Source organism: Heterodontus francisci, chromosome 42 (assembly GCF_036365525.1).
Source record: "Heterodontus francisci isolate sHetFra1 chromosome 42, sHetFra1.hap1, whole genome shotgun sequence".
In the NCBI taxonomy this organism is placed as follows: Eukaryota; Metazoa; Chordata; class Chondrichthyes; order Heterodontiformes; family Heterodontidae; genus Heterodontus; species Heterodontus francisci.
In genome coordinates this window covers 1,122,071-1,142,592 of record NC_090412.1, presented here as the reverse complement: position 1 = coordinate 1,142,592, position 20,522 = coordinate 1,122,071, and the positions used below count along the sequence as shown (strand labels likewise).

Genomic DNA, 20,522 nt, shown 5'->3' with positions numbered 1-20,522 from the left:
TTGCTCAAAAACATGTACCCATTAGTGCCAAACATCACCATCATTTCCTTTAGTATGCAATTTTAGGGTTTGTCCCCAGAAATGGACTTGAAGATAATTTCAGCCAGAAAGAAAACGACAGACTGATCTGCTTCCTGCTGTGCAAGTTTGTTCATCTCCAGACAGCCAGTTGAAGCATAGCACTGGAGCCTTGCATTTATTTACAATGAAACATTATAAGCTTACCTCTTAACAACCACACCACAGTTTCAATAAGTGTCTCTTTATATATGCTCAGGTTAAACCTCAGTTAATGCCCTCCATCTGTGTATAATTAAACACAATTAACATACAGTAACACATAGGCTGCTTACCTATACAACACCCCATAGTGAGACCCTTCTGAAAACCAGCCACCTTCTCAGCAGTGATACTCTTACATCCCAGCTGAATCTGTGTCTTGCAGCTACTATTAACCACTGCTCGCTCTCTATCTCCCTGAATATTGAAAGCTGCTGCAGGATGTGTGGGTCAGGCCTTGAAACCTAACACAATTGAACCCAAATGCAAATTTCCTGCATTTACTGCAAGTATCCTTTTCATAGCTCAGCATTCGGTATCTTTAAAAACAAGGACTTTTCATCTATCCCCTGGGCATCTCAGGACTACACCTCAACCCCATGGTAGGTTCATTCATTGTGGCCCTGTGGCCAGCTATGTCCATTGAAAGGGCATGACGAAGTGTGTATTCCTCCAACTTTCCTTCCTTCTCTCCAAGGTTGACGCTGCTGTAGGCATGTAGCCGCATGATCAAATATAGTAACATGAAAGTGCATCCTACCACGCAGATGGGAGTCCTGACTCTCCTCTTTACCCCATTCCCCCAGATTTTTCATTGTTCAATGATGAATGCCAGTACGAACTTTGAAACCAAAGCTAGCTGTGCTCTCACTGAACATCCACACTCGTGACCGCATATTCTGGTAATTTTAATCACCAGGATAACAATCAGCTGAAAACATTTGTTGCGTATGGTCCACTATCACAGCACATGGTGCACTTACACACCATGGCATTAGGATAACCCAAGTGTATGTCAGAGGCAGAAGGGAAGAGACTGAAATATTTCCTCATTGTTGTAGGTATACCACCGCTTTTTGTTTGTAGAAGTCTATTTATCTGCAGCCCCAGGGGGATTTAACATTTGGCACTGCAATGTTCTGTTAACAGCAGCCACAAGGCACTCAATTACTAATGAATTTTTAAAATGTTCCTGCATCCCAGTAAGCGTTTAATACTACAACTATATAGAGCATTTAGTAATGGACTTAGTACACTTATCATTGAAGTGGCTCTTTGCCAAGCACAAAACTCAAAAGCCTCCATAGGATGTTTGTAGCACATGAGCAATTCTACCGCCCCATCTGAAAGTGTAGATAATAAAGCTTGCTCAAGTGTGAAGTACTGCTCCACAATAATATTTTCCATTATTATGCAATTGTGCTTTGGAATAAAGCAATGATCCATTTATTTCATTGATTTAGGCACCAAACATGTAAATTATACCGTCCTGATTAAATTGGCTCAGTACCTAATTTAAATTTCCATACAGCAAGTTTCACAAGTATTGCTCTTGACCCTTCTCAACAAACAGTAATCTAATCAACTGTGACTTGACCCTATTTATTCCTGGGATGTTGGTGGCACTGCTAAGGCAGTACTGACTGACTGTCCATCCCTACTTGCCCTGATGGTACTGCAAGACTGGAAATCTGTAGGACAGACTGGGGAGGGAGACAGGTCCCTCCCTGAAGAACATTAGTGAACCTCTTTAGTTAAAAAAAATCCAGAAGCTTTCATGGTCCACAAATTACCAAACATTAAATTCAATTTCATAACTTGGTGGGATTTGAACTAATCTTCTTGGTAAATAGTCCAAATCCATAAACACTCAGCCACCACACTCCTCTTGCCAAAAACGCTGGAAACCTGATAAACCCAAAATATGGACATGTTGAATAATTCTAAATTGAAGTTGAAAACATGTAAAAAGAAATACCTTGAAGGTTCCTTTGGTGGAAAAGGTTTAACAATTACATATTTTACTGCATCCAAACAAACAACTACAACAGAGAATACAAGGTTAAGATTGTGCCTTGGGAACAATGAAGGCAAATCCAATCTAACACCATCAGGCAGCTTTGTTTGCATACCAGCATGAAGTGGCTTGGCAGGACCACAGAGGCCTTTATTCAGGCAGTGCAGAGATAATCTGTTGCAGTCTGAAGTCAAAACCATTCACATGGCCAACACACTCCAGAGCAACAGCTGGGTTCTTCTCTGCCATTCCCTTTAGTTGCCAATTTCAGAAAGGTCATTGCTAGAGGTCTCAGGAAACCAGTCGCTTCTTAATCTCTCCTCCTCCCCCCTTGCTGCAGTACAGATCCCATTACATAGCAGCAGGGCTATGGGGGAAGGTCACCAGCCCCTCCAGTAAGCAACAAATGATTAAGGATTTAAAAATACTGCAGGGAAACGTGACGAAAAAAAAGTCCTCCATCAATGCAAGCTTTCATCGTGTATTGCACAGTCAGGGGTACTGGTGCAGAAGGGGATGGGTTAGGGTCATTATCGGTATTATTCTGACCCAGCATGTGAAAGAAAACAGTCAGTGGGCATATTAGAAAGATAGAAGTAGGATTCCCACAGGCCAAGTGTAATTTCACCATTGGGGTGTGAATCTTGCTGACTGGTATTTTTGCCAGATTGTGTCACCTCATGCCCTAGAACAGTCAGTTCAAGTGATCCCTGCACTGTGGTTGATATGACCTTTACACTGATAGCAGCATTAGATTACTTATAACTTGAGATCCATGCAGAGGAATGAAAACAGTGAAAATTTATACATGGTTTCGAAGCTCCATGGTACATAACTGGGCAGTCAAGCGAGACATAAAACTTGAACACTCCCAGTGTAAATGAAACACTTGGTACTAACTGCGGAGAGAGAAAGAGCAGGTCACCTTGTGACAGTGTTCCAGCAGCCTGGAATTCTTACCCGCTTGGGTCCATGAAAGATTTTCCTGGTATTCTCCTTGGCTTTTTCTTGTCTGTTCATTGGTTTTCGACCAGCATCAGAAAAGTTGAAATTTGAGTCATCACTGAATTCCAGCGGATCTGAAAAGGAGCACAAATCACCATAGTCAACAAGCTATACACACTGAATCCTTCTCACTCAATAGAATAAAAAAGCTGCTCTCACCCACAATCCAACAGTGTAATGCAATAAAGTACAGTCACAGCACTGTAGAACCTTGGGTGTACTCAGTGATTACAAAAGGTACATAATTTCAATTATATTTACACTGTAACTAGCAACAACTTCTCTAATCAGAACCAGTAATTCATTTGAAATATTTAAGAGGGAATTCAAACCAAATGCTGCTTTTGTAAAGAGCTAAAGCACCAGGATAAGAAAAGTCAGAGCAAGGCCCAGTAGTATTGTCAACACAGAATGAGCAGCCTCTTTGGCTCCTTACTGTCTACCTATTGCCTAGATATTCTGCACTGATACAAGAAACTCACCCAGGTTCATTTATTTTTCTTACAGGTTGTAATAAAACAATTCTCAACTTGGCAACAATACAAAATGATGTCTTGTTCAGCCATATATAACCCAGTTACTGAAACTTCTCACTTCTTTGTGTTATTGTATGACGTGTCACAGAGCACTAAAGGCAGACACCAATAGATGCAGAACTGCGTCAAATTGCAACTTACATAGGACAACGGAGAAGCAGATGCACATTAACCAAATGTGAGCTATTCCCTGTTTCATGACCCTTTTGCCTCACTTTTCCCCCATCCTGCCCGTTTGCTCACAAGCTGAAATTTTTAAAAATTTACAGCAGTTAAATTGGGGATTCTGTACAGTGACATAATGCCTGATTGACCACTGCTACACTATTGGCTGTGTAGCAGCTTCACTTTTAGATTTGGTGATTAAATGTAGGCAAACTGGACAGCAAGGAAATGATGTACCAAGACTGGGAACTGTATCTCTCAAATCACCACAGACTCTGTTCAGATGTGGAGAAGATGCACACTGTCAAATGGCCTGCACCTCGCACATTCTATGCCGGACCTGCCCTGGTCTAAACACAACCAGGCTTGCTATACTCCTCCTGCTCCAAAACAGATCTACTAAGACTCCAGCTTTGAAGTTATTCCCTGATAGCCAGACTAGTGAGATTTGATGACAATTCTCCTGGACTCCACACATCTGAACTTTAACTCCAGAAACTTGCTCACATAATCTAGGGCAGTATTTCAGTGCAGTACTGTGGGAGTACTGCACTATCAGAGGTGCCACCTGCTGGATAAGACATTAAAGTTTAGTTTAGTTTAGAGATACAGCACTGAAACAGGCCCTTCAGCCCACCGAGTCTGTGCCAACCATCAACCACCCATTTATACTAATTCTACACTAATCCCATATTCCTACCACATCCCCACCAGTCCCTATATTTCCCTACCACCTACCTACACTAGGGGCAATTTATAATGGCCAATTTACCGACCAATATGCAAGTCTTTTGGCTGTGGGAGGAAACCGGAGGACCCGGAGGAAACCCACGCAGACACAGGGAGAACTTGCAAACTCCACACAGGCAGTACCCAGAATTGAACCCGGGTCGCTGGAGCTGTGAGGCTGCGGTGCTAACCACTGCGCTGCCCTGGGGACCCACCTGCTCTCGCAGGTGGATGCAATTCAGTGCATTCACTTAACATGCCAAAACATTTCCAAGACTTGAGAATGGAGAACTGCTCAGGCCATTCACTATGATATCCCATCAACAGTTTCTACTTGACTGGTTACCCAACTACGGCCAAGTGCTAATTGCACTATTCCAACATTAATGGCCTACCTCAAACACAAGACTTCAGACCTCACTGAACTATTGCCACTCATCCTTGATTGTGAGATGTAATTTGTTTCTTCAGAAGGTAATGCATGATTCCAGGGATGTGACTGCAGTCCCCCCCAAAAATTCAGTGATTCCTGACAACGCAGAGCGATTGTGATCATTATCAGTGTGTGAGAACATTTGCCAGCATGAATGTGCATGTGCCGACATCCTCACCCCTCAATAGCCGTGACTGTTGCCTCCATTTCCCCCAAGAGTACCCCATTCCCTCCCACCATCCCTGCTTCAACTGCCGTGTTCAATTTCCTTCTCTGACTACTTGCTGCCCTGCCCCGCCCCCACATCCCCCCGGGCCGGTCGCTGCCGGCCTTGCTGCTCTCCCACCCCCCCCACCCCACTTCAGCCGGTCGCTGCCGGCTTCCCCACCACCGCCCGGCCGGTCGCTGCTGGGCCTGCTGCTCCCACCTCGGCCAGTCGCTGCATCCAGTGTGCCAGGTTAAGGTGTTCTGAACTTCATGGACTTGCTCATTAATTAGAGAACTTCACTGTCGTGCAGTCTAGCAACAAAGTCAGACTAATCAGCCGATTACCAGCAGCCTATCTCACCAAAGATTTGATGCAAGTTATCTTAAATATGCAGAAAATGTTATTGTCTATTGAGGGGAATTGAATACAAAAAGTAGGGAGGTTATGCTTCAGTTATACAGGGCATTGGTGCGACCACATCTGGAGCAGGGGGTTGGGAATCTGACAGGGAGACAGAGGAGGGGGAAACAAGGACAGAAATGAAAGACAGACAGAAAGGTAAGAAGCAAAAGTGGAAGGCAGAGAAAACAAGGGTGAGAAACAAGTGTGGCCACAGTGCAAAATAAAGCTAAGATGACTAACAATGTTAAAAAGACAAGACTAAAGGTATTGTGTCTTAATGCGCAGAGCATTTGCAGTAAAGTTGATGAATTAGCAGTGCAAATAGATACAAATGGTTATGATATAGTTGCGTTTACAGAGACATGGCTGCAGGGTGACCAAGGATGGGAACTGAACATTCAGGGGTATTCAATATTTAGGAAGGACAGGCAAAAAGGGAAAGGAGGAGGAGTAGCGTTGTTAGTAAAGGAGGAAATCAATGCAATAGGGAGGAAGGATATTGGCTCGGAAAATCATGATGTGGAATCTGTATGGGTGGAGCTAAGAAACACCAAGGGGCAGAAAACGTTGGTGGGGGTTGTCTACAGGCCCCCAAACAGTCGTGGAGATGTAAGGGATGGCATTAAACAGGAAATTAGAGATGCATGCAAAAAGGGTACAACTGTAATCATGGGTGGCTTTAATCTACATATAGATTGGTCAAACCAAATTAGCAATAATACTGTGGAGGAGGATTTCCTGGAGTGTGTACGTGACGTTTTTTTTTCGACCAATATGTTGAGGAACCAACTAGAGAACAGGCTATCCTAGACTAGGTATTGTGCAAGGATTAACTAACAATCTTGGTCTGCACAGTCCCTTGGGGAGAAGTGACCATAACATGATAGAATTCTTCATTAAGATGGAGTGAGAGAGTTAATTGCAAAACTAGGGTCCTGAATCTAAATAAAGGCAACTACAAAGGCACAAGGCGAGAGTTGGCTATGGTAGACTGGAGAACTTTACTAAAAGGGTTGACAGTGGATAGGCAATGGATAATATTTAAAGGACGTGTGCATGAATTACAATTATTAATTCCTGTCTGGCACAAAAATAAAACTGGAAAGGTGGCTCAACCGTGGCTTACAAAAGAAATTAGGGATAGTGTGAGATCCAAAGAGGAGGCATACAAAATTGCCAGAAAAAGCAGCAAGTCTGAGGATTGGGAGCAGTTTAGAATTCAGCAAAGGAGGACAAAGAGGTTGATTAAGCGGGGGGAAATTGAGTATGAGAGTAAACTTGTGGGGAACATAAAAGCTGACTGTAAAAGCTTCTATAAATGTGTGGAGAGAAAAAGATTAGTGAAGACAAATGTAGGTCCCTTACAGTTAGAAACGGGGGAAGTTATAATGGGGAACATAGAAATGGCAGTACAGTTAAACACATACTTTGGTTGTCTTCACAAAGGAGGACACAAATAACCTCCCAGAAATGTTAGGGAACCAAGAGTCTAAAGAGAGGGAGGAACTGAAGGAAATCAGTATTAGTAAAAAAAATAGTGCTAGGGAAATTAATGGGGTTCAAGGCTGACAAATCCCAGGGCCTGATAATCTATATCCCAGAGTATTAAAGGAAGTGGCCCTGGAAATAGTGGATGCATTGGTGGTCATCTTCCAAAATTCTGTAGACTCTGCAGCAGTTCCTACAGATTGGAGGGTGGCAAATGTATTTAAAAAAGGAGGGAGAAAAAACAGGGAATTACAGACCAGTTAGCCTTACATCAGTAGTGGGGAAAATGCTAGAATCTATTATAAGGGATGTGATAGCAGAACACCTGGAAAGCATAAATGGGATTGGACAAAGTCAGCATGGGTTTACGAAAGGGAAATCATGCATAACAAATCTACTGGAATTTTTTGAGGTTGTAACTAGAATAGATACGGGAGAACCAGTGGATGTGGTGTATTTGGATTTTCAGAAGGCTTTTGATAAGGTCCCACATAAGAGGTTAGTGTGCAAATTTAAAGCACATGGGATTGGGGGTAATATACTGGCATGGATTGAGAATTGGTTGACAGACAGGAAACAGAGAGTAGGAATAAACGGGTCTTTTTCCGGATGGCAGGCAGTGACTAGTGAGATACCGCAGGGATCAGTGCTTGGGCCCAGCTATTCACAATATATATTAATGACTTGGGGGAGGGGGAACTAAATGTAACGTTTCCAAGTTTGCAGACGGCACAAAGCTGGGGGGGGTGGGGGGGAGGAAAGAGAGAATATGAGCTGTGAAGATGCAAAGAGGCTCCAATGTGATTTGGACAAGTTGGGTGAGTGGGCAAATGCATGGCAGATGCAGTATAACGTGGATAAATGTGAGGTTATCCAATTTGGTTGAAAAAACAGAAAGGCAGATTATCTGAATGGTGATAGATTGGGAAAGGGGGAGGTGCAACGAGACCTGGGTGTCCTTATACACCAGTCACTGAAAGCAAGCATTCAGGCGCAGCAAACAATTAGGAAGGCGAATGGTATGTTGACCTTCATTGCAAGAGGATTTGAGTACAGGAGCAGGGATGTCTTACTGCACTTATACAGGGCCTTCGTGAGACCACATCTGGAGTATTGTGTGCAGTTTTGGTCTCCTTATCTGAGGAAGGATGTTCTTGCCATGGAGGGAGTGCAAAGAAGATTTACTAGGCCGATTCCCGGGATGGCAGGATTGACGTATGAGGAGAGATTGGGTCAACTGGGTCTATATTCATTAGAGTTTAGAAGAATGAGGGGGGATCTCAGAAACCTATAAAATTCTAACAGGACTAGGCAGACTAGTTGCAGGGAGGATGTTCCCAATGGCTGGGGAGTCCAGAACCAGGGGTCACAGTTTCAGGATACGGGTATGCGATTTAGGAGAGAGATGAGGAGAAATTTCTTCACTCGGAGGGTGGTGAACCTGTAGAATTCTCTACTGCAGAAGGTAGTGGAGGCCAAGTCATTAAATATACTCAAGAAGGAGACAAATATATTTCTTAATGCCAAAGGGATCAAGGGATATGGGGAAAAAGCGGGAACAGAGTACTGAATTAGACGATCAGCAATGATCTTTTCTGAATGGCGGAACAGGCCCGAAGGGCCGAACAGCCTACTCCTGCTCCTATTTTCTATGTTTCTATGTTTAGGGAGGTTATGCTTCAGTTTACAGGGCACTGGCAAGACCACATCTGGAGTACTATGTATAGTATTGGTCTCCTTATTGAAGGAAGGATGTAAATGCATTGAAGCAGTTCAGAGAAGGTTTACGAGACTAATACCTGGAATGGGTGGGTTGTCTTACGAGGAAAGATTGGACAGGCCAAGCTTGTATCTGCTGGAATTTAGAAGAGTAAGAGGCGACTTGATTGAAACATACAAGATCCTGAGGGTTCTTGACAGGGTGGATGTGGAAAGGATCTAGAACTAGGGGTCACTGTTTAAAAATAATGGGTCGCCCATTTAAGACAGAGGAGGAGAAATTTTTCTCAGTCATGATCCTTTAGAACTCTCTCTCAAAAGGCAGTGGAAGCAAAGTCTATAAATATTTTTAAGACAGAAGTAGATTGATTCTTGATAAACAAGGAGTTATCAGGGGTAGGCGGGAATGTGGAGTCAAGGTTACAATCAGATCAGTCATGATCCTATTGAATGGCGGAGCAGGCTTGAGGGGCCGAGTGGCCTACTCCTGCTCCAAATTCGTATGTTCATATAAATAACTTCCCTCAAAGCAATTAGGTGGAGAAGAAAGTGCATGTTTCACATTGGGCTTTTCGAATATGTCCCACTCATATAATTTGCAAAGGGAAGCGCTTCCTTTTTCTGTCACAATTTCATGGTTAAATAATGGCATGAATTCCTCGGATGGCCTATGATCTAAAGCAAGTTCCGTGCTACTTTTATATGGTCTACAGCTGGTTTCTGTAGGTGCTAGATTCTAGCTCACAGTCCAAAATAACTGGATGCCCTCAGACATCACTGCAAGGATACCACTAACCAGAAAAACCAGCACTTGGCAGAAAAGTTTCAAGGGTAAAATTTCCTTGAATTATTCTTTCCATCTGTGTTTGGAGACTATGCAAGAACAAGGTACATCAGAGTCAGAGCGGTGGGAGGCAAAAGGGAGAGTCAGGGGTTCAGAGTAAACATGCTCCCACAACAGAAAAAGGGTGGGACGGCCAAATGAAAGCCCCCTGAATCTCAAGCAAATAGAGCATAAGGCAGAAAAGGAATGCTTATGTCAGACACCAAGAACTCAATACTACAGAAAACAGAGTATAGAAAGTGGAGGGGTGAAATCAAGGAGCAAATTAGGAAAGCAAAGAGAGGGCTCAAAGAACATTGGCAAGCATAATCAAGGAGGACCCATAGTTGTTTTATCAATACATTAAGAGCAAGAGCATAACTAAGGAAAGAGTAGGGCCCATAAAAGACCAAAAAGGTAACCGGTGTAGGCGAAAGATGCGAGAATGGTTCTTAATGAATACTTTGCGTCTGTCTTCAGACGAGGGGAACAATGCAGACAATGTAGTTAAGGAGGAGCGTAAAGTATTGGATGTGATAAACATAGGGAGAGAGAAAGTATTAAAGGGGATTAGCATCCTTGAAAATGAATAAATCACCAGGGCCAGATGAAATGTACCCCAAGCTGTAAAAAGCCAGGAAGGAAACAGCACAAGGTCTGACCATCATTTCCCTATTCTCACTGGATACAGGTGTGATGCCAGAGGATTGGAGGTCTACAAACATTGTACCTTTGTTTATAAAGGGGGAGAGGGATAGACCGAATAATTACAGGCCAGTCAGGTTAACCTCGGTAGTGGGCTAATTATTGGAATCAGGATAAACTGTCACACAGATTAATCAGGGATTGTCAGCATGGATTTATTAAGGGAAGGTTGTGTCTGACTAACTTGATTGAATGTTTTGAGGAAGTAACAAGGAGGATTGATGTGGGGAGCGCAGTTGATGTGGTTTACATGGATTTTAGAAAGGCTTTTGATAAAATCCCACATGGCAGGCTGGTGGAAAAAAACAAACCCATGGGAGCCAGGGAAATGTAGTAAACTGGATACAAAATTGGTTCAGTGGCAGGAAACAAAGGGTAATGGTTGACGAGTGTTTTAGCCACTGGAAGGCTGTTTCCAGTGGGGTTCCACAAGGCTCTGTACCAAGTCTCCTGCTTTTCGTGGTATATTAATGATTTGGACCTAAATGTAGGGGGAATGCTCAAGATGTTTGCAGGCGACACAAAGTTTGGCCGTGTGGTAGATAGCGAGGAGGATAGCTGTAGGCTGCAGGAAGATATTGATGGTCTGGTCAGATGGGCAGAAAAGTGGCAAATGGAATTTGACCTGGAGAAATGTGAGGTGATGCATTTGGGGAGATCAAACAAGGCAAAGGAATACACAATTAATGGGAAAATACTGAAAAGTGTAGAGGTGGTGAGGGACCTTGGAATGAATGTTTGCAGATCCCTGAAGGTAGCAGGACAGGTTGATAAGGTGGTTAAGGCGGCATATGGAATCCTTTCCTTTATTAGCCAAGGTATAGAATATAAGAGCAGGGATATTATGCTGGAACTGTATAACTCATTGGGTAGGCCACAACTTGAATACTGTGTGCAGTTCTGGTCAGCTCATTACAGAAAGGATGCACTAGAGAGGGTACAGAGGATATTTACGAGGATGTTGCCAGGACTGGAAAATTGCAGCTAGGAGGAAAGATTGGATAGGCTGGGGTTGTTCTCCTTGGAACGGAGGAGGCTGAGGGGAGATTTGATTGAGATGGACAAAATTGTGAGGGGCCTGGATAGAGTGGATGGAAAGGACCTATTTATCTTAGCAGAGGGGTCAGTGACTCAGGGCATAGATTTAAAGTGATTGGAGAAGAATTCGAGGGGAGATGAGGAAAAACTTTTTTCACCCAGAGGGTGCTGGGCGTCTGCAACTCGTTGCCAGAAAGGGTGGTAGAGGTAGAAACCCTCATCTCATTTATAACATTTAATACATCACCCCCCTTGTTATCCTATGGCCAAAGCTTCAGCAACAAAATCTGGATTTATATTGCCTTGCTACGGACAAAGCAAGTTGTCAAATTGGCAGACGAGTTAGACGTTTGAAAAGACAGTAACAGAGTTAGCAACAGAAGGACAAGATCAGTGTCAGGTAACATTACCCTAAATTCATGCAGTAACTGACGGACATCCAAACCATATCCTGGAATTCTGTGCTTATCATTGTGGGAACACGACCACCAGGAATTCAGTGGTTGAAGGCAGCTGCCCATCATCATCTTACCAGAGCAGCAGTAAGTGCAGGCTTGCCACTACTGCCCACATTGTGAAAAAATCAATTATGGCAACTGACATATTACTAATTTACAAAATTGAGAGAATTTAGTGGAACAAGTTTTGATTTAAAAAGACATTACTAAGAATTAACGTGGGTCACAGCAAGAGGCAAGCAGAGCACCAAGCACTACCAGTAAAACACTCTAGACCACGAACAAATACTGAAAACATCCTCAGTGTACATCGCGCTAATTTAATGTGCTTTAACTGCCCAAGATGGTCCATGCATGTCGCAGCACACTATGACAAGCCTGTTAGATTAAGTGGTCTCTTTGACCAACTGTATCTTCATTGAATACATTTGCCTCATTGCAACAATGTCTAAATGTGAGCTAATGGTACAAGAATCTCACTGCATTTTGAGAAAAAGAAGTGTCCTGATTCTGGCTATTCTGGATAAGCAATTATATAATCTAGTTATCATCCTTTCTTGGAAAATTTATACTGAGTCCTGAATTAAGGATACTGACTTAAAACAGATTTCTGAACCCAACAGCAGAGTTAATCTTAAACTGAACCAAAGAATGTTTTAGCAATTGTATGTGCTTATTTCAGGTGAGTGCTAGGATTCTGTAATGCTTCTAAACATCCAAAAAATGTTGTCACAGCTTAAAGAATTGACATTTCAACTGAAAAGGCACAAATTGTTAAAGTTCAATAATTTAGCAGAATTTTTTTTGAAGAGCATCACCATTATTACTGCTTTTGTCATTAGTGTGCATGCCCGCAATTTTATGCACCCCTTGTCATGAGTGCATGTGCCTGCAATTTAATGCCCCATTTTGTCACTACTGTGCACACCCTTCAATGTAATGCCCCTCTTTTGACACTGTGAATGTGTGTTTCCATGAACAGCTGTGAATTAACCAACTTAATTACACTTGCATTTAATCTAAGTAAATTTCACTAGACAACATGCTTTCAACTAGCTGTAGCTTCCAAGTGCTTAATAAAGGAATGCTTTTTTTAATAAGGGCTTTTTTAATGAAGCATAAATTGGAATGTTTAAAAGACATCAGAGACCCATTAAAGGCACTATTCTTCCAATTTAGTCATATCAAATGCCTCAAGTTTGTTTTATAACAATCTTCCAAATGTTAGGAGCTGCTCTGCTCCATTATAAATATGGACTCCTCCGTATCAAAACTTCAAGAATAACTAACATGCCTAGTTTACGCTTAGCAAAAGAGAGTTCACAAATATGAAAAGTACTGGGAAATAAAAACACCACAGGGTTCAAACTTGGAGATAAACTTGTCAAATAAGACATGGTAAATGTGCTCAGCTATCTGATCTATTGCCCAAACTTACAACAGGTTAACCAAAACCCAGAGCACTGGACCACTGCACTCCTCTGCACTGATCTGATAAGAATTTGTCTGACACACTAACTTTAGAGCTCACGCCAGTGTTTCAATATGCTGCATGAGGAGAGTCTGTTTTCTATGTAGATTTGATGACTGGCACACAAACTACAAATCCAACAGGTGCAAGCCTATAGCAAATACATCCATCGGTCTGGCAGTTGCAAACTCAGTATTGAGAGTGAGAACTCCAGCTTTTACCAAGTGTAAGATGCAGATATGTCATGATCAAATTCAATGATGGAACAGGCTTGAGGGGCTGAATGGTCTCCTCTTGAACCTATGCTATTTACAAATGGGCTCTCCCAGACACCATCAAATCAGATTGGATTCAGCTACTTGAAGTGGATTCAATCCAATGCTGATGAAAAAAATAATTTCTAAGCAAACCATTTGATGTGAGTGGTTACCCACCTGTATTAGTGCTGTCCTGAGACTGCAGCTGGCTACCTTGAGAGTCACCTGTCGATTCAGAGCTCGACAGGAGTTCCACAATTTCACCCATTCTAGCTGAAGTGTTTTTCTTGCGTCTGCCTTCTGATTCAGTGCTCTCGTCTTCATCAGAGCTCTCACTTAGATCATCAAAACCAAAGTACTTGATTTTATAGTTGGCAGCACCACCAGTGTATCGGAGGGAATCTTCCTCTCCCTCCTGTTCATCAAACCCAAAGAACTCCAGCTTTGCGTCCTTTTTGGATTTGGACTGGGTTGGCCGGAACCTAACCGTGGTCTTACCCGACACAGCTTCAGTTTTTTTCCGCAACCGGCCTGCTTCTCCCAGGTCAGCTGGCCCAGTGGTGAACTCGTCCATGCTACGGTCTGTGGTGTCCTGAAGCGTGACATTGCAAGGTGATAGATAAGATGAGGGCAAGGTGATGGTGTCTTTTGCAGTCCAAGCTGTAGATGTCTTGCCAGTTGTCCCTGATGAAATTTTGGTGTCTGGTTTTAGGCTTTCCTTGCCCACTGTCAGGTCAGCTTGTGCAGATTTCCCAGTGCCATCAATTATTTTATCAAAATTTGTCGTGCCAGCACTTCCTGGTTTACCTTTATTCGAACGACAGTATGTCCTGCAGTTTGACCTGAGCGGCTGGGAATCATTTTCTATCTCCTCATCCTTAAAGCTGGGATGTTCCACCCGCCCAAAGGTTCCTTGGTTAGCTTTTACTTCCAAAGGCTTGTCAGGATTTAAGGATGTACCGCCCTGTCTTCCTAGCCTGCAGTCAGAGGCCTCATTTTTGACACAGGGCATACGGCCAAGTCCACCAACCCATGGCTGGAATTCTGTCCTCTGAAATATTTCAGAGGGGGACCCTGAGCTCTTCATTATCTCATCCCAACTATCTGAAGGCAATCCATCAGTTTTAAAGCAAGCCAGCACTGGACTGGGTGCCTTAGGTTTTTTTTCATTTTCAGTTACATTCTTGTTCTTCAGACAATTACTTTTCTCAATCCCCTCTCTCAATGGATCTTGGTGCTTCACTTCTGCAAAACAAAAAATTCAGAACAATTTTCAGTAAAGTGAAACTCCAGTTCATAGAGCTTCCCCCTTAACTGTACCTGCATTTTGAAATTTCTCCATTCCCCAGTCATCCTCCATCACAATTATCTGGAGCTTTAAGCTCTTGTTCCACTGCTATAGTATGCTCCACTGAAGTAATTTTACTGTACAAGCAGAAGTCCACAATTAGATGTGATTCACAAGATTCATAATCATAGAAAGAACAATGAAAGGACATGCATCTAGCACTATATGTCAATCCAGCTTCCCCAAGCCTATCACAATTAATTCTTTCCAAACCCAGTGACTTACACTGGCAAGCGCAACAATCATTTTCTACAAGGCAAGATCCCATAAACAGGAATGAGACGAATAGCCAATTCTGATGCAGGGTCACTGACCTGAAACATTAACTCTGCTTCTCTCTCCACAGATGCTGCCAGACCTGCTGAGTATTTCCAGCATTTCTTGTTTTTATTTCAGATTTCCAGCATCTGCAGTATTTTGCTTTTATTATATGAAAAGCCAGTTAATGGGCTTTTCGGTTGTGGAAACTGCCTGTTCTTCAGATAGTGTCGTGAGATTTGTAACTTTCAACTAAACAGGGAGATATAGTCTCCATTTAATGTCCCATCCAAAGGACAGCATTTTTGACAAATGTACTGTGCTTATCGTGTGTTCAAGTATTGCATTGAGGCTTGAACACTCAATCTTGAACAGAATCGACACACACACGACTACCACTCATGTTTCACTTTGCTTTAATATAGGGCTTATATCTTTCTAGCAGGTTCTCTTCTTAAATACAAACTGCTCAGTGACAACAAAACTGTTGTGTATCCATGGATGTTAATCTGCGCAGCATTTTATAAACGTTTGCTCAATGCACACACATCCCATTCCTGAATGGAGTTAAGAAATTGGAATGAAGTTACCAGGCTGCAGCTCCTAAGCTGGACATTGCTTCCTCCCTTTATCAAGAATACCGATATGCCAAATAAGGAATATTAATCGGTTGGAAACTTGTATTAAACTTTTAATGGAAAAATTCCTGTAGTTAACTTTTTAAAAACTGGCAACCAGGACGACCACCACAATTTGCATCTGAAACACCTTTTCACATTCCATAGTAGACAAGAGGTCTGAGGAGAACAAGAAATGCTGGAACCACTCAGCAGGTCTGGCAGCATCTGTGGAAAGAGAAGCAGAGTTAACATTTCGGGTCAGTGACCCTTCTTCGGAACTGACAAATATTAAAATTGTCACAGGTTATAAGTAAGTGAGGTGGGGGTGCCCCAGCTTGAGCAAAACTGGAGTCAATGGGAATCTGGGGGAAAACTCTTCACTGGTTAGAGTCATACCTAGCACAAAGGAAGATGGTTGTGGTTGTTGGAGGTCAATCATCTCAGTTCTAGGACATCACTGCAGGAGATCCTCAGGGTAGTGTAAAAGCAAAATACTGCAGATGCTGGAAATCTGAAATAAAAAGAAAGGCTGGAAATACTCAGCAGGTCTGGCAGCATCTGTGGAGAGAGAAGCAGTTAACATTTCAGGTCAGTGACCCTTCTTTAGAACTGGCAAATATTAGAAATGTGAATGATTATAAGCAAGTAAAGCAGGGGTGGCTTATAACCTTTCACATTTCTAATATTTGCCAGTTCTGAAGAATGGTCACTGACCTGAAATGTTAACTCAGCTTCTCGCTCCACAGATGCTGCCAAACCTGTTGACTATTTTCAGCATTTCTTGTTTTTACCTCAGGGTAGTGTCCTAGGCCCAACCATATTCAGCTGCTTCATCAATGACCTTCCTTCAATCATAAGGTCAAAAGTAGGGATGTTCGCTAATGATTGCACAATGTTCAGCCCCATTCGCGACTCCTCAGATACTGAAGCAGTCCCTATAGAAATGCAGCAAGACCTGGACAATATCCAGGCTTGGGCTGATAAGTGGCAAGTAACATTCACACCACACAAGTGCCAGGCAATGACCATCTAAGAGAGAATCTAACAATCTCCTCGACGTTCAATAGCATTACAATCACTGAATGCCCCACTATCAACATCCTGGGTGGGGGGTACCATTGACCAGAAACTGAACTGTCTACAAGAGGTCAGAGGCTAGGAACTCTGCAGCGCGTAACTCACCTCCTGACTCCCCAAAGCCTGTCCACTATCTACAAGGCACAAGTCAGGAGTGTGATGGAATACTCTCCACTTGCCTGAATGGGTGCAGTTCGACACCATCCAGCACAAAGCAGCCTGTTTGATTGGCACCCCATCGACAAACAATCATTCCCTCCACCACCTACGCAGTGACATCAGCGTGTACCATTTATAAGATGCACTGCAGCAACTCACCAAGGCTCCTTCGACAGCACCTTCCAAACATGCAACCTCGACCACCTAGAAGGACAAGGGCAGTAGATGCACAGAAACACCACCACCTTCAAGTTCCCCTCCAAGCCACAAACCACCCTGACTTGGAACTATATTGCCATTCCTTCACTGTCGCTGAGTCGAAATCCTGGAACTCCCTTCCTAACAGCAATGTTGGTGTACCTACCCCATATGGACTGCAGCTCACCACCTTCTCAAGGGAAATCCTGGCCTAGCCAGTGACACCCACATCCCATGAACAAATTCAAAAAACGGCATTGAAGGCAATCCTAACACCTTGACTTTGAAATAGCAAACCCCTCCAAGTGTAAATATTGGCACCCTGGGCCTGGGGAGCCAATTCAGAACCTTGAATCTCATTAGAAGGTTCGAGAATACGCTGAAGCAGTCATGTGACTATCTGTCCATCTCTGTGAAAGTTGGGAGTTTTCTTGAACAAAGGGAGTCAAGCTACATTCTAGGAGAAGACTCGGAGGGAGGAGACCCGGACCGGTAAGTATAAAAACTTACCTCTTGTAAAAAAAAACTGAAAGTGACGTCACAGGAAAGCTGTGACTTGATTGGCTGGTAGGGAATCTGTACCGAATTTGAAATTCAAACTGATAAAAACTGATTAAAATACTAATTAACTAATTAATAAGTAGAGTAACTAAACCAGAGGGAGGAGATTACTGTATTTAGACAGCATTTAGTATTTATTGTAGAAATCTGGCACTAGGGACCACATAGTTAAGTGTATCATAATTTAGTAAGGATTTAATAAGCATTTATTTATTTTAAATTAATTTATTAATTAGTGATAGAAATGTCAGTCAGAGGGTTGAAGTGCTTTACCTGTGAGATGTGGGAAGTCCGTGACGCTTCCAGCATTCCGGGCGACTACATCTGCAGGAAGTGTACCCAGTTGCAGCTCCTCACAGACCACATGGATCAGTTGGAGCAGCAACTGGATGCACTTAGGAGCATGCAGGTGGCGGTAAGAGTCATAGACAGGAGTTTTAGAGAAGTGGTTACACCCAAGGTGCAGGCAGATAGATGGGTGACTGCTAGAAGGGGCAGGCAGTCAGTGCAGGAATCCCCTGTGGCTATCCCCCTCTCTAACAAGTATACCGTTTTGGATACTGTTTGGGGGGGGGGGGCGCACATGGCCTATCAGGGGAAAACAGCAGCAGCCAGAGCAGTGGCACCACGGCTGGCACTGTTGTTCAGCAGGGAGGGACAAAGCACAGAAGTGCAATAGTTATAGGGGACTCTATAGTCAGGGGCACAGATAGGCGCTTCTGTGGATGTGAAAGAGACTCTAGGATGGTATGTTACCTCCCTGGTGCCAGGGTCAAGGATGTCTCTGCATGGACAGGGGGCATTTTGAAGGGGGAGGGTGAACAGCCAGAGGTTGTGGTACACATCGGTACCAATGACATAGGCAGGAAGAGTGATGAAGTCCTGCAGGGGGAGTTTAGGGAGTTAGGTAGTAAGTTAAAAAAACAGGATATCTAGGGTTGTAATCTCTGGATTACTCCCTGTGCCACGTGCCAGTGAGGCTAGAAATAGGAAGATAGTGCAGCTAAACACATGGCTGAGCAGCTGGTGTAGAAGGGAGGGTTTCAGATATCTGGACCATTGGGCTCCCTTCAGGGACAGATGGGACCTGCACAAGGAGGACGGGTTGCATCTAAACTGGAGGGACACTAATATCCTGGCTGCAAGGTTTGCTAGCGTCACTCGGGAGGGTTTAAACTAGTGTGGCAGGGGGGTGGGAACCAGAGCAGTAGGACAGCTAGTGAAATAAATGAGGAGGACATAGTAAATAAGGCCAGTAGGACCAAGAGCAAGAGCAGGCAGGGAGATGTTGCGGAGCACAGCGGGACTGGTGGTCTGAGGTGCATTTGTTTCAATGCGAGAAGTATAACAGATAAGGCAGATGAACTTAGATCTTGGATTAGTACTTGGAAATATGATGTTGTTGCTATTAGAGACTTGGTTGAGGGAAGGGCAGGATTGGCAACTAAATGTTCCAGGCTTTAGAAGCTTCAGGCGGGATAGAGGGGGATGTAAAAGGGGTGGGCGAGTTGCATTACTGGTTAAGGAGAATATCACAGCTGTACTGCGGGAGGACACCTCGGAGGGGTCGTGCAGCAAGGCAATATGGGTGGAGCTCAGGAATAGGAAGGGTGCAGTCACGATGTTGGGGGTTTACTACAGACCTCCCAACAGCCAGCGGGAGGTAGAGGAGCAGATATGTCGACAGATTTTGGAAAGATGTAAAGGTAACAGGGTTGTGGGTGATTTTAACTTCCCCTATATTGACTGGGACTCACTTAGTGCTCGGGGCTTGGATGGGGCAGTATTTGTGAGGAGCATCCAGGAGGGCTTCTTGAAACAATATGTAGATAGTCCAACTAGGGATGGGGCCATTCTGGACCTGGTATTGGGGAATGAGCCCTTCCAGGTGGTCGAATTTTCAGTGGGGGAGCATTTCGGGAGCAGTGACCATAATTCCATAGGCTTTAAGGTACTTGTGGATAAGTTTAAGAGTAGCCCTCGGGTGAAGGTGCTAAATTGGGGGAAGGCTAATTATAACAATATTAGGCAGGAACTGAAGAATTTAGACTGGGGGTGGCTGTTTGAGGGTAAATCAACATCTGACATGTGAGAGTCTTTCAAACGTCAGCTGATTAGAATCCAGGACCTTCCTGTGAGGAAGAAAGACAAGTTTGGCAAGTTTCGGGAAGCTTGGATAACACGGGATATTGTGAGCCTAGTCAAAAAGAAAAAGGAAGCATTCGTAAGGGCTGGAAGGCTAGGAACAGACGAAGCACTTGAGGAATATAAAGACAGTAGGAAGGAACTTAAGCAAGGAGTTAGCAGGGCTAAAAGGGGTCATGAAAAGCGATGAGAACAGGTCGCACATTAAAGGGAATGATATTCTATGGGGAAGTACTTAAAATGCAAAATAATTCACCCTTGCATTCTCAACTTCCATCTATCTGACAAGTATTAGGGCAAATCCTTAACCATGGTGACTGTTCCAGTTAAAGGGGAAACGATGTCAAAAGGAAAAGTACTTCAATCAGTGACTACACTTACCTACAGGCCTCAGTGGAGTGAGTGCGACAGACAGAGCGTGTGCAAGAGTGCGCGAATATGAGTGTAAGAGAAATCAACAATCCAAATGCCTTAGTTTGTGGAAGAGGGTGGGAAGACACCAGAGAACATAAAAGAAAAAAACTGCATTTATACAGCACCTGTCATGATCTCAGGATGTCCCAAAGCACTTTACAGTCAGTGAATGAAGTACTTTTGAAGTGCATGCACTATTGTAATGGAGGAAACACAGCAGCCAAATTG

The 20,522-nt window shown here is 43.4% G+C and overlaps 1 protein-coding gene across 1 annotated transcript in view; it reads right to left on the bottom strand.

Moving 5' to 3' along the window:
• The window catches only part of LOC137355386 (wings apart-like protein homolog), a 189,264-nt gene that overhangs the window by 101,225 nt on the left and 67,517 nt on the right, over positions 1-20,522 (bottom strand). The window contains exons 3-4 of the mRNA XM_068020380.1: positions 13,692-14,759; positions 3,038-3,156 (exon numbers count right to left, since the gene is read on the bottom strand). Of these exons, the coding sequence (XP_067876481.1) occupies positions 3,038-3,156; positions 13,692-14,759 (1,187 nt within the window). The remainder of the gene's footprint in view (positions 1-3,037; positions 3,157-13,691; positions 14,760-20,522) is intronic.